General features: G+C 37.1%; 1 protein-coding gene across 4 annotated transcripts in view; it reads right to left on the reverse strand.

Annotated features, from left to right (window-relative positions):
- Window positions 1-650: 650 nt before the first annotated feature.
- Window positions 651-24,939, reverse strand: part of CCDC126 (coiled-coil domain containing 126) — a 39,806-nt gene continuing 15,517 nt past the window's right edge. For all 4 annotated transcript variants that reach the window (XM_057732187.1, XM_057732188.1, XM_057732186.1 and 1 more), the window contains 2 exons: window positions 21,365-21,753; window positions 651-2,453 (listed from right to left, as the gene is read on the reverse strand). In XM_057732187.1, coding sequence (XP_057588170.1) covers window positions 2,269-2,453; window positions 21,365-21,602 — 423 coding nt within the window. In that variant the 5' untranslated portion in view covers window positions 21,603-21,753 and the 3' untranslated portion in view covers window positions 651-2,268. The remainder of the gene's footprint in view (window positions 2,454-21,364; window positions 21,754-24,939) is intronic.

The following is a 24,939-nucleotide window of genomic DNA, read 5'->3' on the forward strand; positions in this document are numbered from 1 at the left end:
AGACAGAGAAAGACAAATATATGATATCAGCTTATATGCAGAATCTTAAAAAAAATGATACAAGTGAACTTATTTACAAAACAGAAACAGACTCACAGACTCTGAGAATGAACTTATGGTTAACAGGAGGAATGGATAGCAGGGAGGGATAGATTGGGAGTTTGAGACTGATATGCACACACTGCTGTATTTAAAATAGATAACTAACAAGGACCTACTGGATAGCACAGGGAACTCTGCTCAATACTCTGTAATAACCTAAATGGGAAAAGAATTTGAAAAAGAATAGATACGTATATAACAATCACTTTGCTGTACACCTGAAACTAAACTAACACAACATTGTCAATCAACTACACTCCAATATAAAATAAAAATTAAAAAATTAAAAAAAAACCCACCTCAACAGTAAACTTCAACTTGAGGGTACAAGCCTAGGAACCACCTCCAATCAGAATCCCCAGATTTGTTCCCATCAATCCCTAAACTCAGACTCTCCTAACCTGAACAAGACAATCTTCCCTTTTTCTCTTTTGAAACAGCTATCTGGATTGATGGAACAAAACCCCAAATTATCTAAGATTCCTTTTAATCATTTACCACTTATTATATGCATAATCACCATTAAAGAAAAAAACTTATGATAACACTTTAAAGTACAAATAATACATTTTATTTCATCCCTGAAAACAGAAACAAAAACCAAAAAAGTCCACATCTAATGAGAGACTGAACAATTATTTCAAACTTTACCTGGAAATGGTATGTAAATAATTTCTTCACATAAAGGTAGGGTATAGGGAAGAGTGTGGAAAGATACTTTTCATGAAATATTTTCTCATACTTACTTTAATAAAACATTATAATTATTGCTACTATGTCTGGTAGCACATCGTAATAATGAACAATACAATATATCCAAAACTAAATTCAATACAGTCTAAATCTAGAAGCTAGCTGCACTTAAGCAGTTATTATAGAGAATAAATACTATGAAATATAGGGCACCATAGGGCAATTAAATTTGCTACAAGGGAAATTTAAATAAAGGTGTACTTTATACTAGAATTACCCAAGATTAAGATCTCTTGTGCTCTACAGAACAGCTGTTTTCCTGAAAAGATAGTCCATCTTCATAATTTAAATTACATTTTAAATGTTCTTAATTATTTTTAAGTGGTCATTCTATAAAATGGATATCTAATGTATCTATTATATATATCCAAAATTTCATAAAGCAGGATATTCTATATACTATAACGTTAACATCTTCCAAGCAATTCAATGCAACACAAATACTTTTATTATATACACCTGGCTAAAGTCCTTAAGCGTCCCAGTCTCACAAATATCTCAGCTTCACCCTCCCTTGCCAATATAAGCAAAAATTACCCAAATTTGGAAGTACTGTGCTTTCTTGACAGCATAATCAAAGGGTTATACTTTTAAATTAACATTCATGTATACGAAAATCATGAATTAATATTTTTAATCTCATCATAAAAATATATTTTATTCTTCAGAATATAAGTATATAACAAAATGTTATGTATGAGATTAGAGATTACTGTTTTAACGTCACTTAACTGTCCCAATGTTTAGAATAGGTTACGAACAGTGGCTACTACCCATTTCAAGATTATATTCTTAGAAATGTAATTTTTTAAAATATACAATAATTAACCTCCAGTTATCCTGAAGGAATAGTGCAAATGAAGACATTCTTTGGGTCTTGATTTCAAAACATTATTTTCAACATTACACTTCCTTTCTCTCTGCTCATAATCTGAATAACAAAATAAAGTACTGGAAGTAAGCACATTTTCTAATAGCATTAGTCCAACAGTCACATCCACTGATAACAAATGACAGAGTGATTCAATGACAATATTCTTCACTTATCTGAAAAACATGTTATATATTTAAATAAATATTTTATAGAAATGAATCCATGTCTTTCAGTGTTTTTGTTTCACCTTGATCTCAAACACAAAGACTTATACAAAGATCACCTACCTGCTTACTACATCAACCATGTCACCAAATTCCCTTTAAGGATGTAGTACAGCGTTCAAGAGATGTGCCTGAAAGCAGCAACTTTTAAAATTTATATACAGAATTAGAGTTCAATGAATCCAGCATATTCCTTGAAAATGTGAAGAGCTTTTATTGTAAAGTGTTACCCTACGCTAGCCAGCGATTTCAAAGCTTTTCTGCCATAGGATATAATCCACGGTGAATGCAGCAGCACGAGATGATCTTCGACTGCTATCTGATGCTGCCGGACGCGTTTACCCTTTTATTTGTGGTCGCTGGCACCAGATTCCCGCCAGTACCATTGGTAGTGTTGGCTGCTGAGCCGTTCACAACAATATAGTCCACTTTGTTCTCCAGCTTTACCAAACGTTGTAAAATGTCATCCAGAAGGACGGCAATTGTTCTCTTCAGATCCGCTAGGGGGAGAAATGAGAATAAACCGTATTAGACACTGATAGAGCACTTGATGTTTGTGTTTCCATAGTACGCAGGGAAAAGGGAACAACTCTCCAGTCATCTGAAAGAAAATATACTAGAGAGAAGACACTCTTACCACAAACAGAAAAGCCTATTTTAATCAGTGGCATCACCTACAGAGCTTCTTAAAGGACTTTCAGAGTCATAAATGTGGGGAAGCTCACTTTCCTAGTGCAATAAAACAGATTTAAAGGCTGGTTTGAAGTGTTAGTCCCTCTGTAAGGAACGCATTTACTTTGAGTTTCTCAGGCAGTTGGTAAAGACAACTGTGGCCCAGGCAGGTAAGGTAAAAAGCCAGCTGAGTTAAGTAAGAAATTCAATGAAATGTGGACCCAAGAAACCTGGAACCTGCACAGGCTGAAGTGTGGGGGGAGCCTGGGAGTCAGAGCGGATACCGGGAACCCGGTTAGTGCAGTGCAGAGACCAGTTCTGACTAAAAAATGATGGGGAAGACTGTAGCTTCTCATCTCTCCGCGGGGCTAAAGGGTTTCAGTAGACTCTACCTGGCAAGAATGCAGTTCTGACCCTTGCTTCCTTAGAATTCTCTTTGCTCAGGTTTCCCAGCGGCACCTAGCACATATTAGGTATTCAGTCAGTAGCAACTAATATTGTTATTTTTTGTTGATCCTGGACCAAAAAGGCAGCTCAAACCCTAATCTGTGATAGGGGAAAAAATCATTTAACAGAATTCATAAAGTTGCTGACGGTTCTGTTACTAAGCTATCAGCAAAAGCACAAGCAGAAGAAAAAATAGAAAAATTGGACTTCATCAAAATTTAAAACTTTTGGACATCAAAAGATATCCAGAAAGTGAAAAGACCATCTCGAGAATGTAAGAAAATATTTGCAAATCATATATCTGACAAGGGCTTAATATCAAAAACATATGAAAAACTCCTAAATCCAACAACAAAAAGATAAACCACTCAATTTTTAAAATCAGCAAAAGACTTGAATAAACACTTCTCCAAAGAAGAGAAGCAAATGAACAATAAGCACATGAAAAGATACCCAACATCACAATGAAATACCACTTTACACCCACTAGGATGGCCATAATCAAAGAAAGGGAAAACAAGCACTGGGAAAAGAGAAGAAATTGGAACCCACAATTTCTGGTGGGAATATAAAATGGCACACAGGCACCATGAAAAACAGTTCGGTAGTTTCTCAAAAAGCTAAACATAAAATTACCATATGACCCAGCAATTCCACTCCTAGCTATACACCCCCCAAAAATGAAAGCAGAGACTCAAAGAGATACTCATACACCAATGTTTATTTGAGAATTATTCACAACAGCCAAAAGGCAGAAACAACCGAAGTGTCCATGAGTAAATAGATCAAAAGATCAACAAAATAGTGGTATTCACATACATGGAAATATTATTTAGCATAAAAAGGAAAGATGTCCTGATACATGACACAAAATGGACATTATGCAAAGTGAAATAAACCAGACCAAAAAAAAAAAAAAAAAAAAAAAACGACAAATACTGTATGATTCCACTTATTTGGACTACCTAGAATAGACAAACACATAGAGACAGAAGGTAGATTAGTGGTTACCAAAGACCAGGGGAAGAGGGGAATGGCAAGTCACTGCTTAATAGAAAGGTTACAGAGTTTCTTCTTCAGAGTGATGCAAGTTTTAGATAGTAGTGATGGCTGTACAACACTGAATATAATTAATGCCACTGAACTGTATACCTAAAAATGGTTAACATGGCAAATTTTATGTTACATACATTTTACCATTATTTTCTTAAAGCGAAAAAAGAAACATTTCAGAAAGGAGTAGTGAGAGTAGAAGTGGCGGGTGGCTGCAAAAGGTGCTTAGATATAAAGCAACAAAAAATGAATGTAATATAAAGTGAGGGGAAAAGTATCTGGAGAAAGTCTAGAAGGAAGACTTTCTCCAAAGTCTATGGAAGTCTAGGAGGAAGTCAAGCAGTGTATCTTCCGGCATCATTCATGATAAACACTTAAATATTCTAGTTTAGTGGGTATGCACAAGAAAAAAAAAGAAGTATAAGAAAAATCCTTTGATAAGAAGTATTTATGGGACTTTCCTGGTGGGGCAATGATTAAAAATCCACCTGCCAATGCAGGGGACACGAGTTTGATCCCTGGTCCGGGAAGATCCCACACAACACAGAGCAACTAAGCCTGTGCGCCACAACTACTGAGCCTGCACTCTAGAGTCCACAAGTCACAACTACTGAGTCCACGTGCTGCAACTACCGAAGCCCGCATGCCTAGAGCCCGTGCTCCACAAGAGAAGCCACCACAATGAGAAACCTGCACACTGCAACAAAGAGTAGCCTCTGCTTGCCACAACTAGAGAAAGCCTGCACGCAGCAACAAAGACCCAAACCAGCCAAAAATAAATAAAAATTTTTTAAAAAAGTATTTAGGAATAAAACGTCATGATATATATAACTTAATTCAAATGGTACCCCCCCAAAGCATATATATTTTTATAGAGAAGGAAAGATAAAAATACAGAAAAATTTTTAGCAAATGATGACACTAGATGAATGATATATGATGTTTACCATGTAATTTTCCCTTTCTAAAGACTGAGAATTTTCAAAATAAAAGACTGGGGAGAGGGGGTGTTTCTTTATTAAGGCCTTTCAATCAAGAGTTATAATAGTGTTTGGCAAGTTAAAAAAAATTAAATATTTTAAAAGACCTTTCAGCAGCAAGACTAAAAGATAACTGCTGGATCTGTTTTTCCTTGGCAGCCACCTCTTATATAATATTTGAAGAAGTAGCAACTCAGGCCAGAGAAGGCTAGACAGAAAAGACTGGAGTAGGAGAGCTTACCAGAATGTTAACATAAAATGAAGCTAAAGCCCTCAGAGGTTTGACACGACGCTGAAGTGTGACATGAATTATAAAAGTATAGCCTAGTCACTGACTAGCTGCAGTTAGGAATAGCAATTAAAGGAAAAGCTGAGGTTTTTCAAATCAAATACAAATTAAATTTATTTAATATATATGTATTATATAAATATTTGTGTGTGTATATATACATGTATATGTGCACATCAGGTTTTCTAATTACAAATAATTTGGGTTATCACAGTGACAAAGGCCACAACATTTCCAATCTAAAATCCATGCAGCATATATCTGAGCTTCCTGCTTATTCTATTACAATGCTGCAGAACAGTGGTGTCCACAGCCTTTGATAAATACTTACACTAATTCTCTTTGGAAAAATTCATTTTATGTTAAACCCTAGGGAATTTTTACATATAATTGGTAAGTTATTAGTTTTCCATCAAAAAAGTACTCAAAGGAAAAGTTGGATTTAATCAGAAACAACTATATGATGATTTTACTTAATAATGTTCTAAATTATCATTAAGTATCCTTTCAAATTTTCTAAAATCAATTGTTTTAATAAAATATTTTTTTATTTTTTTTTATTTTTTTTTGAGGTACACCAAGTTCAATCATCTGTATTTATACACATATTCCTGTATTCCCTCCCTCCCTCGACTCCCCCCCACCCTCCCCGTCCCAGTCCTCTAAGGCATCTTCCATCCTCAAGTTGAACTCCCTTTGTTATACAGCAACTTCCCACTGGCTATCTATTTTACAGTTGGTAGTGTATATATGTCTATGCTACTCTCTCACTTCGTCCCAGCTTCCCCTTCACCCCCCGCCCCCCAAACCTCAAGTTCTCCAGTCCATTCTCTGTATCTGCATCCTTGTTCTTGTCTTGTCACTGAGTTCATCAGTACCATTTTTAGATTCCATATATATGAGTTAGCATTAATAAAATATTTTTAAAGACTAAGAGACTAAGAGATTTAAATTACCTTGCTTGATAATATAAAATCAGTTAACGGAAAAACTACAATTTCTTTGAACATACCCAAACTCCCCCTTTCTCTAGATTCACATTACAATTTTATGTTTACATTTCATGGGACTATACAGTTATGGGAATTATATGTTTACACTATATGTGAGTCCACAGTACTTCCCCACAAAGCCCTATCACTGAAGGTGCTAACAATAAGAACTCCTATCACAGGACCCAGTTCAGAATCCCTAAAAGCAACCTGAAAATGAAGACCGTACCAAATCCTTTCACTCAGCTCATCCAGCTTGATGCTTTATCACACAGTAGACAGTCAACAAATGCTGGAAATGAACATTTGCTGAATGTCTGATTCATGTTTGGTAGGTGGTATTACTGTTGAGATTAATGTGGTGAATCAGACTTAGGAAATGAAACCCCTTAAGGCTGCTCTATTCTTGCTTTAAGCTTCCCTATTCTGGGAGAAGAAATTAAATAGTTTAAGGGAAAAACAACAACAAAAAACAGCCTAAATAAAGGCACATAAGAACACAGATACTATCAAAATAGCACCTAGCCCAATTATTTCACAGTACACAAAAATCAAAAGGAGGATATAATGGAATTTAAAATATAAAACAAATGAACATAACAAAAAACAAAACAAAAAAGGAGGTTACAATGCTATTAAATATACTAAAGAGGGGCTTCCCAGGTGGCACAGTGGTTAAGAATCCGCCTGCCAATGCAGGGAACATGGGTTCGATCCCTGCTCCAGGAAGATCCCACATGCCCCGGAGCAACTAAGCCCGTGTGCCACAACTATTGAGTCCATGTGCTGCAACTACTGAAGCCCACGTGCCTAGAACCTGTGCTCCACAAGAGAATCCATGGCCATGAGGAGCCTGCGCACCACAACGAAGAGTAACCCCCACTTGCTGCAACTAAAGAAAGCCCGCACACAGCAACAAAGACCCATCACAGCCAATAAAAATTAAAAAAAAAATACTAAAGATATTGGATATAAAAAGATTCTAGCTACAATAAACATAATCAGGGATTGTGAGGCACAGAAGGAAGCCACTGTCATCCCAAACCTAAGGAACAGAGGGAAAAAGCAGTAATGTTACAAAAGCCCAAATCCAAGGACGTCTAGTGGAAAACACAGCCAAGGAGGCAATATGGCAGAAGCTGGCGCTACAAAGGAGACATCACCTGATATTCCTTAGCATAAAAAGGAATGATGTTCTGATATATGATACAAAATGGATGAATCCTAAAGACACTATGCAAAGTGAAATAAGCCAGACAAACAAAAAGGACAAATACTGTATGATCTGCTGAGGCAGGGAGGGAGGGAGAAAACTACCCTAGCCTGTCTCTTCCTCCTACCTTCCAAACTCCTGCCAGTACTTCTCATTGGTTGAACCAATGCAGAAGCCAGTTGATTTAGGAACTTAAAAAATGCCACCAACTTGGAATCACCCTCCCTTGAGATACAAAACAGAACACAGAAAAGGAAAAGAATAAATCTGAAGGCAACCAGACATAGGTAGAGCACAAACAGCAAGTACGTGCCTTTGAGCACCCCATACTTACACGTCTTTGTCTTGATTTATCTCTTATTTATATCTCAATAGGTTTTATTATTTGTATTCTTAATGTGAAGAGAGGCAGATACAAATAAAAACAGCCATGTGTATACAAAAAAGAAATACAATTGTAGTAAAATGCAAAAATGACTAATGAAAATAAAATACATTAAGTGTTTAAAGTATAAGTCAAAAACATTAATATTTTTCAAATTCAAATTAATATTTTACCACTACTAACATCTGCTTAATTGCACAGGGGAGAAAACTTAAAAGTCACTTCTTGGTTATCAAAGTGAATTACTCACTGTAAAGTTTTATTATGAAACTAGCAATAAAACAAGAATGCTTCCAAAGAAATGTGAACTAATTTAAATATTAGAGCAAACTGCTAGGTAAAAGTGGTTTCAAGAGCTTCATCAACTCTATAATTAAATGTACATTAATTGTTTAGTCTTTTACATTTTTAATACAGCTACCCATTCCCACTGAGTGCTAAATAAATTATATCATTCAACAAATATTTTATTACTTCCTTACTTAAGACTGTAAGGCACAATGTTTAGATCTTATGAGTAGATCAAGACATGTTCCCATCAAACTTTAAATACAAATTAAATGCCTAGGTACATAAAATAAGCCTAATTTTTCTTAAGTGAGAAAAGATAATGGATTTGACCAAATGACATAAATCATAAATAATGTACACTTCAAATAGCCACATTAAAAGCACTTCTACTAGGAATTCTGAGACTGACTTCCCTTTAACATATTTAGAATAAAAGGACTATTCATTTTACAGGTTTGGTTTAGAGTTGTTTTGGTTTTTTTTCCTCAAATGGTAAATAACTTATTTTGAGATAACTGTATATTTACATAGTGTTGCAAGAAGTAACAAATACAGAAATTCCTGTACCCTTTACCCAGTTTTCCCCAATAGTGACATCTTGTAAAACTACATACAACATCACAACTAGAATACTGACACTAGTACAGTCAATGAGCAGAATATTTCCTTCACCACAAGGACCCCATGTTGCCCTTTTATAGTAACCCCCCCTTCCCTCATGATGGATCACACTGCTCGATTTTTTCTTTTAGGCCATGCCATGTGGCATGTGGGATCTTAGTTCCCCAACAAGGGATCGAACTTGTGCCCTCTGCATTGGGAGCGTGGAGTCTTAACCACTGGACCACTAGGGAAGTCCCTGCCTTGCACTCCTGGAATAAATGCCACTTGGTCACGGCATTTAATTCTTTTTATATGTTGTTGAATTCCGTTTGCTAAGTTTTTCCTAAGGATCTGCACATCTATATTCATGAGGGATATTAGTCTTTAGTTTGGTGTAAAGATAATACTAGCTTCAGAATTGAACTGGGAAGTGTTCCCTCCTCTTCTATTTTTGGAAATGACTATGTAGAATTGATACTAATTCCTATTAAAATTTCTGATAGAACTCTCCAGTGAAACCACCTAGGCCTGAAGATTTCTTTTTTGGAAGTTCTTAAAGTCAATTTCCCTAACAGTTGCAGACATATCTTGCTTTAGTCCACTTTGCAAATATTGCATTTTTTACAAATTGACAGTTTGTGGCAACCCTGTGCCAAGTGAATCTATCGGTGCCATTTTTCCAACAGCATTTGCTCTCTTCACGGCTCTGTGTCACATTCTGGTAATTCTCGGAACATTTCAGACTTTTTCATTACTGTTGTATTTGTTATGGTGATCTGTGATCAGATGTGCAGATGTGGTGGGAACAGCAAGAGAACTAGAACTAGAAGTGGAGCCTGAAGATGTAACTGAATTGATGCAATCTCATGATTAAAACAGAAAAACACACAAAAAAATTCCAAAACAATAAACTTTAATGGATGAGGAGTTGTTTCTTATGGAGGAGCAAAGAAAGTGCTTTCCTGACCTGGAATCTACTCCTGGTGAAGGTGCTGTGAAGACTGTTGCAATGACAAAAAATAAAAGGATTTAGAATATTACATAAACTTAGTTGACAAACCAGCAGCAGGGTTTGAGGACCTACTCTAATTTTGAAAGAAGTTCTTCTGTGGGTAAAACACTATTAAACAGCATTGCATGCTACAGAGAAATTATTTGTGAAAGAGTCCACAGATGTGACAAACTTCATTGTTGTCTTATTTTAAGAAACTGCAGGCTTCCCTGGTGGTGCAGTGGTTAAGAATCCGCCTGCCAATGCAGGGGACACGGGTTCGAGCCCTGGGCTCCCACATGCCACAGAGCGACTAAGCCTGTGCACCACAACTACTGAGCCTGCACGCCTAGAGCCCGTGCTCTGCAACAAGAGAAGCCACCACAATGAGAAGCCCGTGCACCACAACGAAGAGTAGCTCCCACTCACCACAATTAGAGAAAGCCCGTGTGCAGCAACGAAGACCCACCACAGCCAATAGATAAATTTATTTTTTAAAAAATTGCCACAGCCACCCCAACCTTCAGCAACCACCACCCTGATCAGTCAGCAGCCACTGACATCAAGGCAAGACCCTCCACCAGTAAAAAAAAAAAAAGAAAATTATGACTTGCTCAGACGATGGTTAGCATTTTTTAGCAACAGAGTATTTTTTAATTAAGGTGGGTACATTTGGTTTTTCAGATGTAATGCTATTGCACATTTAATAAACTATACTGTAAACATAACTTCTACATGCACTGGGAAACCAAACTTCAAATGACTTGTTTTATTGCAGTGGTCTGGAACTGAGTATCTCTGAGGCATGCCTGTATAGGGCTGTTAACATTACCTGTTTCATACTTGGGTGAGTGTGCTAGTTTGTGGTTTTAGAGGAATTGACCTCTTTCATATAAGTAATCATGTTTATGCATAGAGCTGTTCATAATCTTCTCATTACGCTTTTGATGTCTGCAGAGTCTGTAGTGACACTCACTTTTTCATTCCTGATGTTGGCAATTTATCTTTTTTTTTGCCAGTCTTGCTAGAAGTTTGTCAGTTTTCCCCCCACCCTTTCAAAGGAAAAGGTCTTTGTTTCATACTGTTTTTCTTTCAATCTCATTTATTTCTGTTCTTATCTTGAATATTTCCTTCCTTCTGCTTTGCTCTGGTTTGTTTTGCTCTTTTTCTAGGTTCTTGAGGTGGAAGCTTAGATTATGGATTTAAGATTTTTCCTCTTTTCTAAAGTATGCACTCTTCTAAAGTAAACTTCCCTCTCACCATGCTTTAGCTGTCTCCCACAATTTTTATGCTGTATTTTCATTTAGATATATGCATTTTTTTAAATTTCCTTTGAGACTTCCTCTCTGACCTATAGATTATTTAAAAGTGTATTATTTAATTTCTAGTTATTTGGAGATTGTCCTATTATCACTCTGTTATTAATTTCTAGTTTGAGTTCACTGCAGTCACAGAATATACTCTATGTAATTTCTATTCTTTTAAATTTGTTGAGTTTTTTTTTTTTTTATGGCCCAGGATAACTGTTCTGGTGAAAGTTCCATGAGCTGTTAAAAAACATGTTTATCCTCCTGCTGCTGATGGGGCTTCTGTATATGTAAATAAGATTCCACTGATTAGACTGGGTGCTTCAGATCTTCTACATCTTTGCAGATTTTCTGTCTAGTTCTATCAGTTCCTGAGAGAGGGGTGTTTAAATGCTCAACTATAATTGTGGATTTATCTATTTTTACTTTCAGTTCTATCATCTTTGTAGATACATTTAGGATTGTTAATTCTTCTGGGTGGGTTGACCAGTTCATGATTATATAATGTCCTTCTCTGGTAGTTTTCTTTGCCCTGAAGTCTATTTTATCTGTTAACGCAGCCACTCCTGCTTTCCTTTAATTAATGTTTGCATGATATATCTTTTCCCATCGTTTTACTTTCAGCCAGCCAGTATCATTAAATTTGAAGTGAGTTCCTGTAGACAGCACATACTTGGGTCATGTTTTTTAATTCAGTCTGCCAATGTCCTCTAACTAGTGTATTTAGAACATTTATATTTAATGTAATTGTGATATATCAGGACTTAAGTCTGACATTTCATCTTTTGTTTTGTTTGTTTTTTTTCACTTCCTTGTTTTCTTTTTTCTGCTTTTCTATGGGTTACCTGAATATTTTTTAGAATTCTTTGTTTTAATTTTTCTGTTGGCTTTTTAAATGTATCTGTCTGTATAGTTTTAGCTGCTTTTCTAGATATTACATCATATACATAATGTACCATGGTCATTTTACCAATCTGAGTGAAACATAGAAGCTTTACCTCTCTTTACCATCTGTGATGGTTCATTTTGTGTCAGCTTGGCTAGGCTATGGTATCTAGATAAATCTACCAATCTAGATTTTGCCATGAAGGTAGTTTTTTTAGATGTGATTAGCATTCAAACCAGTAGACTTTCAGTTAAGCAGATTACTTATCATAAGGTGGGTGGACTTCATCTAATAAGCTGAAGACCTTAAGAAAAAAAGACTAAGGTTCCTGCAACAGGAAGGAATTTTGCCCATAGACTGCCTTCAGACTCAGGACTGCAACATCAGCTCTTGCCAGAATTTTCAGCCTGCCCTGCAGATTTTGGACTTTCCAACCTTTACAATTGCATAAGCCAATCTCTTAAAAGTCCATCTCTCCCTCTCCCTGCCCTGTTTCTATCAAAAGCCCTAATACACCATCCTTTTACACTACTTCATTTATAAGATATTGCCTTAAATATTTCCTCTACATACACTTAGAATCACATCTGGCAGTGTTATAAGTTTTGCTTCAACCATCATGGTTTCAAAAACTTAAGAAGAAAAGGAACATACTGACCTACCCTTATTTTTATTTTATGTTATTCTTTCCTTCCTGATTGTTCCAGGAGCAATCTTTTTACCATTTCTTTTCTACTGAAAGAACTTCCTTTAGCCATCTCTTAGGGAAGGTCTCCTGGTTACAAATTCTTTTCCTTCATCTAAGAAATATCTTTGATTTCCCTTAATTCCTAAAGGATAGTTTTACTGGGTATAGAATTCTGGATTGATAGTTCTTTTCTTTAAGCACTTAAAACAAAATACATCACTTATTTCTGGCCTTGATAGTTTCTGATGAGAAATCCACTGTCATTTGAATTGTTTTCTCATTATAAGTAAAGTGTCATTTTTCTCCAGGTGCTTTAAAAAAATTGCTTTTCTAGTTGCTCTTTTAAGTTTTCAGAAGCTTAATTATGATATATCTTGGCAGGAACTTCTTCTAGTTTATCCTACATGGGGTTCGCTCAGCTTCCTGAATCTGAGGTCTGTGCCTCCTGCAAAATTTGGGAACTTTGTGGTCATCATTTTTTTTTAGTACTTTTCCAGCTCTGCCCTCATTCTCCTCTCCTTCCAAGACTCTGATGACACAAGTATTGCATCTTTTGTTATAATCCCACAGATCCCTGAAGTGCTGGGATTCGTTTTCAAAGTCTATCTTCTCTCTGTTGCTCAGATGACATAATTACATTGTTCTATGTTCCAGTTCACTGATTCTTTCCTCTGCCCTCTCCTTTCTAGTTCTGAGTCGATCTGCTGACTCACGCATTTTATTTCAATCATCATATTTTTCAGTTCAAAATTTTCCATTTGGTTTTCCTTTATATGCTCTATCTCCTGAGACTTTCTATTTCTTTGTTGTTCTTTCTGTTCTTTCATTTGCTTTGTGTTCATTAATTCCTCATTGGAGCATTTTTGTTTTATTTTTAAAAATATTTATGTATTTATGTATTTATTTTGGCTGCACTACGTCTCAGTTGAGGCATGCAGGATCTTCATTGCAGCATGTGGGCTTCTTAGTTGTGGCATGCAGACACATAGTTGTGGCATGCATGCAGGATCTGGTTCCCTGACTGGGGATTGAACCCAAACGCCCTGTATTTGGAAGCACAGAGTCTTACTCACTGGACCACCAGGGAAGTCCCACTGAAGCATTTTTAATCCAGACTGCTTTAAAATCTTTTTCAGATAATTCTAACATCTGTCATTGGTTGTCTTTTTTCATTCAGTTTGAGATTTTCCTTGTGCTTGTTATGACAAGTGATTTATACTTGAAACCTGGACATTTACATATTTTGTTATGAAAGTCTGCATCTTATTTAAACTTCTTATTTTAGGTAGTTTTCTCTGATACCACTGTGGCAGGACTGAGGGCTGTCACCTTGTTACTGCTAGGTGGAGACAGAAGTCTAGGTTCCCACTTAGCCTCCATCGTTACCTGAGGGTGGTAAGCTCCTCATCACTGCTGGATGGAGGTGTGAGTTCCAGGTCCCCACATGCTCTTCACTGACATTGTGATGGGGATTGCTCCTTACCACTGGCCAAAGGTGAAAGCTCTGACTCTCTCCACTAGGATTCCTCTGGCATCATCCCCAGAGGGAAGGAGATGAGCACCTCATTACTGCCATGTGAGGGTGAAAGTCCTGGCTCCCCCTGTGCTCTCCAATGGTACCATGTGGTGTGGAGGCAGTTTGGATGCCTCATTATAGCCTCACAAGGGTGGAAGTCTATGCTCCTCACTGGGCCTTTAATCATGTGGTTGGTGGTGCAACCACAACTTTTTTCTGAGGTGTCTGGCTGGAGGAGAATGGTTTACTGTCTAAAAGTTTTCTGTCTTGCTAGGCTGCACTTTCTTTGGCTACAGAGAACAGGCTTCTGTTGGGGTGTGTGTTTGTTTTGTTTTTATTTTTGTCTGTGCCTGGTAGCATTTCTTAATTTTCAGAATAGCATTTAAATATTAATACTAAACTGTTCTCCAATTCTCCGAAAATATTTGTGGAGTCCATTTTTTTTTTTAAGTGGTCGACAACAACAGTAGATAGTAAAACCAAAACTTTTTTTTTTTAAGTTTTTATTTACTTATTTATTTTTGGATGCACTGGGTCTTCATTGCTGCACATGGGCTTTTCTCTAGCTGCAACGAGTAGGGGCTACTCTTTGTTGTGGTGCACAGGCTTCTCACTGCGGTAGCTTCTTTTGTTGTGGAGCACGGGCTCTAGGTGCACGGGCTTCAGTAGTTGTGGCACAGGGGCTCAGTATTTGTGGCTCGTGGGCTCTAGAGTGCAGGCTCAGTAGTTGTGGTACACAGACTTAGTTGCTCTGTGGCATGTGGGATCTTCCCAGACCTGGGATCGAACCTGTGTCCCCTGCACTGGCAGGTGGATTCTTAACCACTGCACTACCAGGGAAGTCCTAGCATTTTAAAACATATATTAGCTTATGTTTATTTTACCAACTGGGAATATCAGGTTAAATAGCTCACAGGAAGACCATTCAATAAATATTTTTGGTTGACTAGCCTTTCTGTATAGTAGCAACAAAAGGCTAAATGGTTTCTATAGATGGCTGAAAGTTCAAGTTCTCCAGAACTCATGAAATTCCCATCTTATTGTAATTTATACTGCCATTTCAAATTAATGGGGCAAAGGATAGAATTCAAATAATGAAACTGAAATAACTGGTTACCTAGTTTGGAAAAAAAAAGTGTGCATCTCTGACTGCTTGTGTCAGAAATCTCCACTATATTAGAGACATAAAAGTAAAAAAAAAAAAAAAAAAAAAAATCCAAAAACTGTAATATATTAGAATGTAAGTTTTGGAGAAAACATTTTAAGCATATAAGTAAACCATAAAAAATGATGCACATGTTTTACCACACAAATTTTTAAAAACAATATAACAAGTTATTAGACAACCAAAAAATCAGAGGAAAAACATTTGCTACATATACTGACAGCATGAATGTCTTTATAAAAAAAAAAAAATCTGTCAATTAAGAAATTTCCCAGCAGAAAAACTGACAAAGGATACAAACAATTCACTCTCGTATATACAAGAAATATACATAGCCAACAAACTAGAAAGTCTCTCACCCTCTCCTGTAAATAAAGAAATGTAAAAGCAAAGAATCAGATGCCATCTAAAATTAAACAGAATTGGTACAGTGTGGAAAAACTGGCACTTTCACACTGGTGCAAGAGCGGTGATAGGAATGTGTGCACGGCAGAGCCTCTCTGGAGAGCAGTCTGACAAGTGCCTATTAAATTTAATATGCATATCCTTAGCCAAAAAATTCCACCTTGAGGAAATCTATCCTTCTGAAACATTCACACAGACATAAAATACCCACACATATATCACTCATACATATTTCATATACACAGACATATATCACAGCACTAAATCCAGCACACAAGGTTAGCAACAAATTATCCATCAGTACAGAATAAGCAGAAAAAAAGGAATATTTATAAAATGAAACAATGTTAAGTCATTAAAAAAGATGAGACAGGCCTATCTGTAATAACATGGAAAGATATCTACAACAATTAAGTGAAAACAAATAAGCTGCAAAGTAGTATATATAGTACAATCGCATTTTTGTTGAAAATAAAACAGTGTTCTGGACAAATGATGTGTCTGCAATCCAGAGGTGGTTGGCTGCCTGTCTTTGTAAAAAAGTTTTACTGGAACATAGCCATGTTCATTTACTAAAAAGGAGACCATGTGACCCACGAAGCTGAAAATATTCACTACTTAGCCCCGTAAGTGTGCTGTCCCCAATATATGACAAATTAATTGACATTCCCTCTCTGCTCTACTTTTACTTATCTATGTTGTAAATTTCTGTAATATCTGAATGCTTATAATTTTTTTACAATCAGAAATGAGGAAAAAATATTTCAGGGAATTGGTTAAATACCACGTGGCCATTAAATGATGCAGGCATATATTCACTGATACCGAAATATCTCCACCATATATTAAATTTTAAAATACAGTTTATAAGATACCATGTGTATATTGAGTCATTTTTGCTTTTAAAACTGAATTGTTATACACAGCTGGGCAGCACAGCACAGACAGCTACCTTTTAAAATATTTGTTATTCTGCTCAAGTGGAATGAATTTTTTTCCAAGTATTTCTCTTGTTCCAAAAGAATTCCTTTTTCATTCTTCATTGTTTCTATCAGTGTCCTTGGACTAATAAGCAGAAGGCAAAACAATACAACATCTACATCTGTATCTGCCACAAGTACCTCCATCTCAGTTTATACCAGCTTCTTCTTCTCTAGTCATCCATATTTGACCCTCAAGAGCCAATGCAGACTAACCCTCATCACTTCATAAAAACCACCCTAAGTGGGAAAAGAAAAAATAGAAAGTGTCTAGGGCATTCCCCAATAAAGACGGTAAACTCAACCAAGGCACTTAACCTCTGCTGACTCTGGCTACCCTGCCAAAATAGTAAAGGTGTTTTTTTCTCTCTCTCTCTTTTTTTTAAAAGCATAAATCCACCAGGCCAAAGATAACAAGAGAGGAGACAATAGCAACAAAACTCCAGAAGCTGGAAAGCAGATGGGTGAGTGCTAACTGACTTAGCAGACCTGAAAAAGTTGGATATTAAAAAAGAAACCAAAAAGCAATTGAAAAAATAAGAAAAACCAAAGAGCAATTCATTTTTTCCACAGAAACCCACTCCTAAAAGGCCCAGAAATTGCTGCACCAGGAACCAACGAAAATAGGGGTTGAAAAGAGAACCAAAAACAGAAGGACTGGGTGAAAATTTATCTATAAAGCAATTTGACTTCTAATTTTTCTTTACCATTCCAAACTGGGTAACAGCCCCTACACCACTGCAGAAAATCTGAGATGTGTTTTTGGAAGCCAGTAAAACAGCTGAGGGCCTGGACACCAAACTGAAAACTGGGGGAGTAAGTGAAAGTTCACATAGTGAGCGCTGAAGCTACCCCCCCTCCCCCACCCTGTTCCTCTCATTCACATCCCAGAACACTTGGAGGCCTATATGTCCTGCATGAGACTGGAAGTCCTTCTCTAGGGAATCTGACCTAAATATACGGATATTTGGGATATACAAAAGAAAAAGACATGTAATAAGGGGGAAAAAATTTGGCTGGTCATTGTTCCCAGGTTCCTGGGAGGTAGCCTCTAAATGTCTGGAAGTTCCTGACTGTCTTTGTTCTTCATGGTGGGCCCCTAGATAGTCTGTGCTGAGATGACTCAGAATGGGGGCTAGCCATGTCCGAAAGACCGACCCTGGGGTCTTTTAGAGGGTTAGGGCTTTTCAAGTGCGGGGGCAGGGGAGACCGGGAAATTCAACCAAGTGGCTAATGATTCAATCATACCTACACAATGAAACATCAATAAAAATTCTGCACACCAGAGTTTGGGTGGGCTCCCCTAGTTGGCAATACTCTTCATATTGTCACACACTGATGTGCCAGGAGGGCAATGTGTCCTGATTCCATGGGGAGAAGACAATGGAAACTTTGCACGTGGAACCCTCTCAGACCCTGCCTTGTATCTCTCTCCCTTTGGCTGGTTCTGATTTTCGTTTTGCTATAATAAAATTGTAAGCATAATCTTTCAGTGAGTTCTGTGAGCTGACCTCGTGAATTATAAACCTGAGGGGGTAGTAGGAACCCTTGAACTTGTAGCCAGCTGGTAAAGAGTGGGGGTGGCCTGCAGACACCCAAACTTATGGCTGGTGTCTGAAGTAAGGACAGTATTGTGAAGGATTATGCCCTTAACCTGTGAAATCTGGCCTAACTCCAGGCAGTTAGCATCAGAAGTCATTGCAAATATTAAGGATACGCCCAAGGAAATGACCCAGCCACGTTAACCGAGTGAATACCACTCAACAACTCAGCATTTCCTATCAAGCTTTTAGTGTCTCACTCCTAAAAAGAAAGAAAGCAAAGAAGGCCTCCAAAAGGCTAAGGATCACCAGACATAACTGGAAGAAACATAAGAACATTTCAGAAAAGCTATCATTGATAATCCTAGAGAAATTACAAAAAAGAGCTCTTAGAAGTTACAAATATGAGACAAACTGAAAAATTTCATACAGAATTGAAAATAAAGCTGAGAAAATAGTTCAACAAATAAAACAAAAAGACAAAGAGACAGAAACTAGGAAAGTAAATAAAGGGAAATTAGAGGACCAGTTCAGAGGGCCCAAATGCTGAATAACATAATTCCAGAAAGAAAGAATGAAAACAATGGAGATGAGAAAATTAAATAAGTAATTTTGGAAAAATATCCCAGAACTGAAAGACATAAGTTTCAGGATTTAAAGTGCCCACTGACGTTCCAGCACATGTATGACAAAAATCCATACCCAAGCATGTCATCAAGAAATTTCAAAACAACAAGGTCCTACTGTAGAGCACAGGGAACTCTATTCAATATTCTGTGATAAGCCACAATGGAAAAGAATATGAAAAAGAATGTATATATACATATAACAGAATCACTTTATTGTACAGCAGAAATTAACACAACATTGTAAATCAATTATACTTCAATAAAATAAATTTAAAAGAAAAGGAAATTTCAGAACAGTATGGCACAAAAATCTTACAAGCTTCCAAAAAATGTCATATGTAAAGGATGAAGAATCAGAACAGTAATAGAGTCCCAAAAGGACAATGGAAGTTAAGGAGGGAAAAAAAAAACAACAACAAAGCCTTTAAAATCAGGGGGAGGGGCTTCCTAGGTGGCGCAGTGGTTAAGAACCCGCCTAACAACGCAGAGCTCACAGGTTCGATCCCAGCTCCAGGAAGATTCCACATGCCACGGAGCAACTAAGCCCGTGTGCCAAAAAAAAAAAAAAAAAAAAAAAAAATCAGGGGGAAACTATTTCCAAACATGGATTCTGTACCCAAACTTTCAGTTAAGTAAGAAGATAGAGGGTACTTAAAAAGAACTTTTCAGAAATACAAGGACTCAAAATTTTGAAATCCCTTCTACCTTTCTGAGGAAACTCCCAGAGATCTGTTCCCCTAAAATAAGGGCTTAACCAATAAAGAGAAAGCCACAGGATTCTAGCAAACAGGAAATCCAACACGACAGAAGTAAAGGGCACCCACAGGATGATGGTGGAGTGAGATCCTAGAACAATTCACCACTAAAGCCTAGAGAGGAAACAGTCCAGACCAGAGCAGATCCGAAGGCTCCGGGAAAGAGTTCTTCAAGAAAAAAAGTGATGAAATACCTAATGCGTCTGAATGTACTGAAAGGAGATTTAAACTGTGGGGGTAGAAAACTAGGCAAAGAAACAAAGTTTGATACTTATTAATTCTAGAGGGGAAAATAAAGTTGTACAGGAAGGGAAAAGTAATCATAAGGTACTACATAGCTCAGTAATAAATACCACCAACACAGTCACAATAATGCAGACACTAAATACTGTTCCAACCAAGATTATGATGGGCCAAGAAGCACGTGTGTGTGAGGAAGCAGCTTAGGGTGGGTGGGATACAATTTGGGGTAAGAAAGAAAGCTGAACCCTCACCTTGTATAGTGAGACATTAACAGATAATTCCTATAATTGAAAAATCCAGAAGTAGCTCATAGAACATACTATTTAGGGGCATGGAGATAATCACCAAATAAACCAAATTAAATAACTTAAAATGACTGACTCTAAGGAATGGGAAATTTGAGGACTGTTGAATGTGGTAAGAACTGCCCTTTTTAGTACAAGAATCATAACATATTTTGATTCTTTAAATACATACATGTATAACTTTAATTAAAAAAAAAAATTGAGGGACTTCCCTGGTGGTACAGTGGCTAAGACTCCACACTCCCAATGCAGGGGACCCACGTTCAATCCCTGGTCAGGGAACCAGATCCCACATGCATGCTACAACTAAGAGTTCGCATGCCACAACTAAGGAGCCTGCAAGCTGCAACTAAGGAGCTGTTGACTGAAACTAAGGAGCCCACGAGCCGCAACTAAGAAGCCCACGAGCCGCAACTAAGACCTGGCGTGACCAAATTTTTTTTTTTTTAAAAAAAGACAAACAAAAAAACCCAAATATTTAAATAGAGAAAATGTCCACACACTCATATACACACAAAGTGTTCTAGCTCTTCTGTGTAAGTCTTAAAGGCAAGTGAGAACATGGCACATAAGCAACTTAAAACACAGCAGGAACTGCAATGTGAAAGGGAGAATGGCAACAAACGACCCTGGAGACACAGGCAAATGCTGCCTGTGAGGAATTCACAGGTGTTATGCAATTGATGATCTACAGTAATGTGACAATCAGGAAAGTGTAAATATGAACTAGGCATGACAACAGTACGGATTATGTAGAAAAAAGTCATTATTTTAGAGACGCATATGGAAATATCTAGCAGTGAAATGTCACAATTTTTAATTTAAATATTCTCCAAAATTTGGACAAAACAAGTATTGCAAGATGTTAAAACTGTTAAAATCTAAGTGAAGGATATATGGGTATTTATCATGTTTCTATTTTTCAGTACACTTGAAATTTTTCATAATAAAAAGTCAAGATAAAATTACTTTGTGAACGTATGTGCATGAAGCAGTCAGTTGGATTGCCATGACCACCTTTAAATGGAGACAGGATGAAGAGGAGAAAACTAAGAATATTCTACGGTTGTCTTACCATATCCTGCCATAGAAGCGCCATTCTCGACATCCACTGTGTTCTTATTTTCCTCTGCTAGAGCTTTAACGTATCTTTTGCTTAAATCTAGTATTTGTTCACGTAACTTGACACTGCTTTGATGTCTTGGTTGTTGAAAAGTATAGTGCAGTAACATCAATCCCCAAATGAGTCCAAATATAAGCAACAGTAAACTCAATTTCTGGGACATATGTTTTCTTGAGATTGTAAAAATCATTTCTGACGAAGCAAACAGACTCAACTGCAAAGCGGTAACTAGAGGCAAGCCACCAAACAATCAAGACTTTTGAAAGAAAAAAAGGAAAAATCTCCTCCTCTAATGTATATTCTTCATCTTCCGCAAGGTTGCCTCCAACTCTCAATTAACTCTGTAAAATTGAGAAGAAAAAAGGCGATTAGTCGTAACCCATACCAGTAACAGAATAGACAATGATAGATTCAAGAAGAGAGTCTATAGTTATCACTTGGAACTGTCTCATCTTTGACAACTTTCTCTACCACGAAATAAGCTTCTAGCTCCATTTACACAGCTCTTCAAAAATTTAAACTAGAAATAAATGTCAATTCATTAAAACTACCTGAAAGAAACACCACCACGGTCATGAAATTCTCTGAATGACTTCTCATCATTTTAATTAAAGCTATGGATATGTAAGATTTACAGAAGATCTCCGTCTACTCAAATACAGGTCACCAACCTCAATATGTAAAAGCAATTCCTCCCCCTCATTAAAAAGAAAAAAAAAAGTTGATGGCAAAATGAAAGTAAGAAATAAGGAAAGATGAAACAGACTGGAAGATCAAAATGGCTGTCTCACTGAAAAAAGAAAAAAAATTCCCACAACATAATTAAGCGTGCCAATATTTGAAAATGTCCCTAGAAAACATTACTAATGGCAATGAGATAATCTTAAAAAGCATCCAACCTAAGATGAAAAATAAGTTGTAATTTCTAAGTTTAAGCTTTTAAGTTTATGCCAGACATGACATGTGCTAAAACAGGTAAAAAAATTTTTTTACATTTCCAAATTTTACAATTCTAAATTTTAAATAATGAGGGTATGTATTTTTATAATTTAAGGAAAAATTGAAAGGTTATACTTCAATCTTTTAAAAAAGAGAAAGGTAATGACCACCACGGGCTCTTCAAACACCTGGACAGTAACAGTGTGCACGAATCAGCAGAGTGTCCAGTGACCAACACTCCTCAACCACGTCTAGCGGAGTAACGTTCTCTATGAAGAAATACGCCTGGAGTCAAAAAGGTAATGAAAATAATCCTTAAAAACTTTTTAACTTCCTACAGTAGTATGGGCAAGTAAACCATACTAATTTTAACCCACTCAATAGGGTGTAATTACCTAACTGAACTAATAAAATCTAGTTTGAGGATAGTAAGACTAGAAATGAATACAGCATCGATAAAGCTAAAGTACTCAATCCTTTTCAACACATATGTATGAGCCAGCATATATGCTAGGCAGTAGGAAAACCAGGTTTTGCCCTAGAAGTCTGCTTCCAGCATAGGTGCTTTCAAACCTTTTTTTAAACAAACTGAGGTATGTGTAAGTGGGGGGACCTCCTGCCCTGCCAATTCTCGTTCAGAACATTCCCACTCTTACTTTCCCCCGCCCTGCTACCTAGTCCCTGACATACATCTGATAAATCCTGGAGCACCAAGGGTTGAAGAGCACTCATCTACTCTTGCTTAAGTGTACTCATCCTGCCAAACCTCACTCCAAGCATGACTACACCGCTAACCGGCTATGTTAATTACGATGGCAAATTTAAAAATTTAGGAACTAACTCATTTTCTGCATTAAAAATTAGGCACTAATTCACTTTCTAATTTCCTTCTACTTCTGCTTTTTTCTTTAGTTACCATGCATGCAATAAATCCCCTCAGATCTCACTGAAACAACACTGCTAACATCAACACTGGGTTGCTAAACTTTGTGTAGCAAAGTAAGGTAAACGTTACCTAATATTTTTTTCTACAAAGATTTTTACATTTGCGTTCAGAAAGAAATTCTGGATGCTCAAGCAAAATTTAAGAATATTCTTTGACACATGCATGTTAAATGTATTCTTCCTTTATAAATCTTTACAGGCTCCTGTGTCTTTTCAAGTTTGACCTGAGTGTTGGATTTTCCACTGACCCAGCACCCAGTGGAAAAATCAACTGGGAGTCTGTCCCAAAGCAGTCAGAACAGGGTTCTAAAGGTGGCATGACAACAAAGCCAGAAAAGTGACATCATCTGAGAATTGAGAACATAGATTTGAAGGTATTTTGGCAAATGAAGGTTAAAATGAGAGCTGAGGAAGCTCTAGGTTACTCTACCTATCCAAGGCCAAAAAGGAAGAGATTCAAAATCAAAGGGGCAGAGGGTACTTCAATCAAATAACAGCAACAATCACTACTACGATCACTTACTTCATACCAGATACTGCTCTAAACTCCTTACATGAATTAACTATTTAATCTTCACAACTTACCATATTAATAATATTCTCACTTAAACAGGTGAATAAACTGAAGCAGAGAGGTTAAATAACTTGCTCAAGGTCAAACAACTAGATAGTGGGAGAGAGAGGATTCAAAGCTCAGGCTCTTAACCACCGCCCCTCTTTTACAGCAAAGGCAATAAAACAGCAGCAGCAGAAACTGCAGCGGCGAACAAGTGCTGAGTCCTTATCACTTGTTCTGAAATAAACACTTCACAAAGGTTATTTCATTTAATATTTGCATAACCCCAGAAGAAAAATATTGTCGTTGTTCCCACTTTGGAGGTGATTAAATTAAGCCTTTTCAAGGTTAGCCCGCCTAAGATTTTTACCCAGGACCCCTGACTTCACTTGCTCAACCTTTGGCAAGAGCTTCAAGCCCATAAATTCGGAATCTGTATCTCCATTCAGACTCTCCTTCCCTTCAAAAGGGTCCTTAAGCCCAGTCCTATTAAAACTCCTAGGTTTTACAAAACTCTAGAAAGTGACAAATCTCCAAACTGTTAATGGCATTAGGCAGAGAACAGGAGATTCATGGGTAAGGAAGTGGGGGTGGCTAGGGGAGGAAAACAGTCAAACGGAGCCTAATCCGTAAGATGTAAAAATCCTTCCAAGTAGGTCCAAATTTAAGAACGACATGCTGCTCACCATCAGGAACACAAACTTTGCTTAAAGGGTGAGTGGCAGAACCAAAACCAGACACAGAGAGAAAACACTGGTAGGGGACAAGGCAGAAGCACAGCTGAGGAACCTAAGCCCCCAAAGTAATAAATCCCAGGGAACAAGGAGGCCAAGTTTAAACCCAGTGTTTCTCAGAGTGAGGGACCCAAAGATCTAAGCTGCAGACATTAAATACAGAGCTCCTTATCTCTGTATGTTAGCTGTATGTTACCCAACTGTACCATCGGATTCAGAAAAGAGGCTCTCATGGAAGGTTGTCATAGCCTTGACTCTACGTGGAATGTGTCTGCTCACCACTGCCCTCAACAAAATTAAAGCAGGCCATGTCAGAAGGAAGTCAGGAACTCTACAGTAAGGGACTCTACAGT

Source organism: Hippopotamus amphibius, chromosome 4 (genome assembly GCF_030028045.1).
Source record: "Hippopotamus amphibius kiboko isolate mHipAmp2 chromosome 4, mHipAmp2.hap2, whole genome shotgun sequence".
Taxonomy (NCBI): domain Eukaryota; kingdom Metazoa; phylum Chordata; class Mammalia; order Artiodactyla; family Hippopotamidae; genus Hippopotamus; species Hippopotamus amphibius.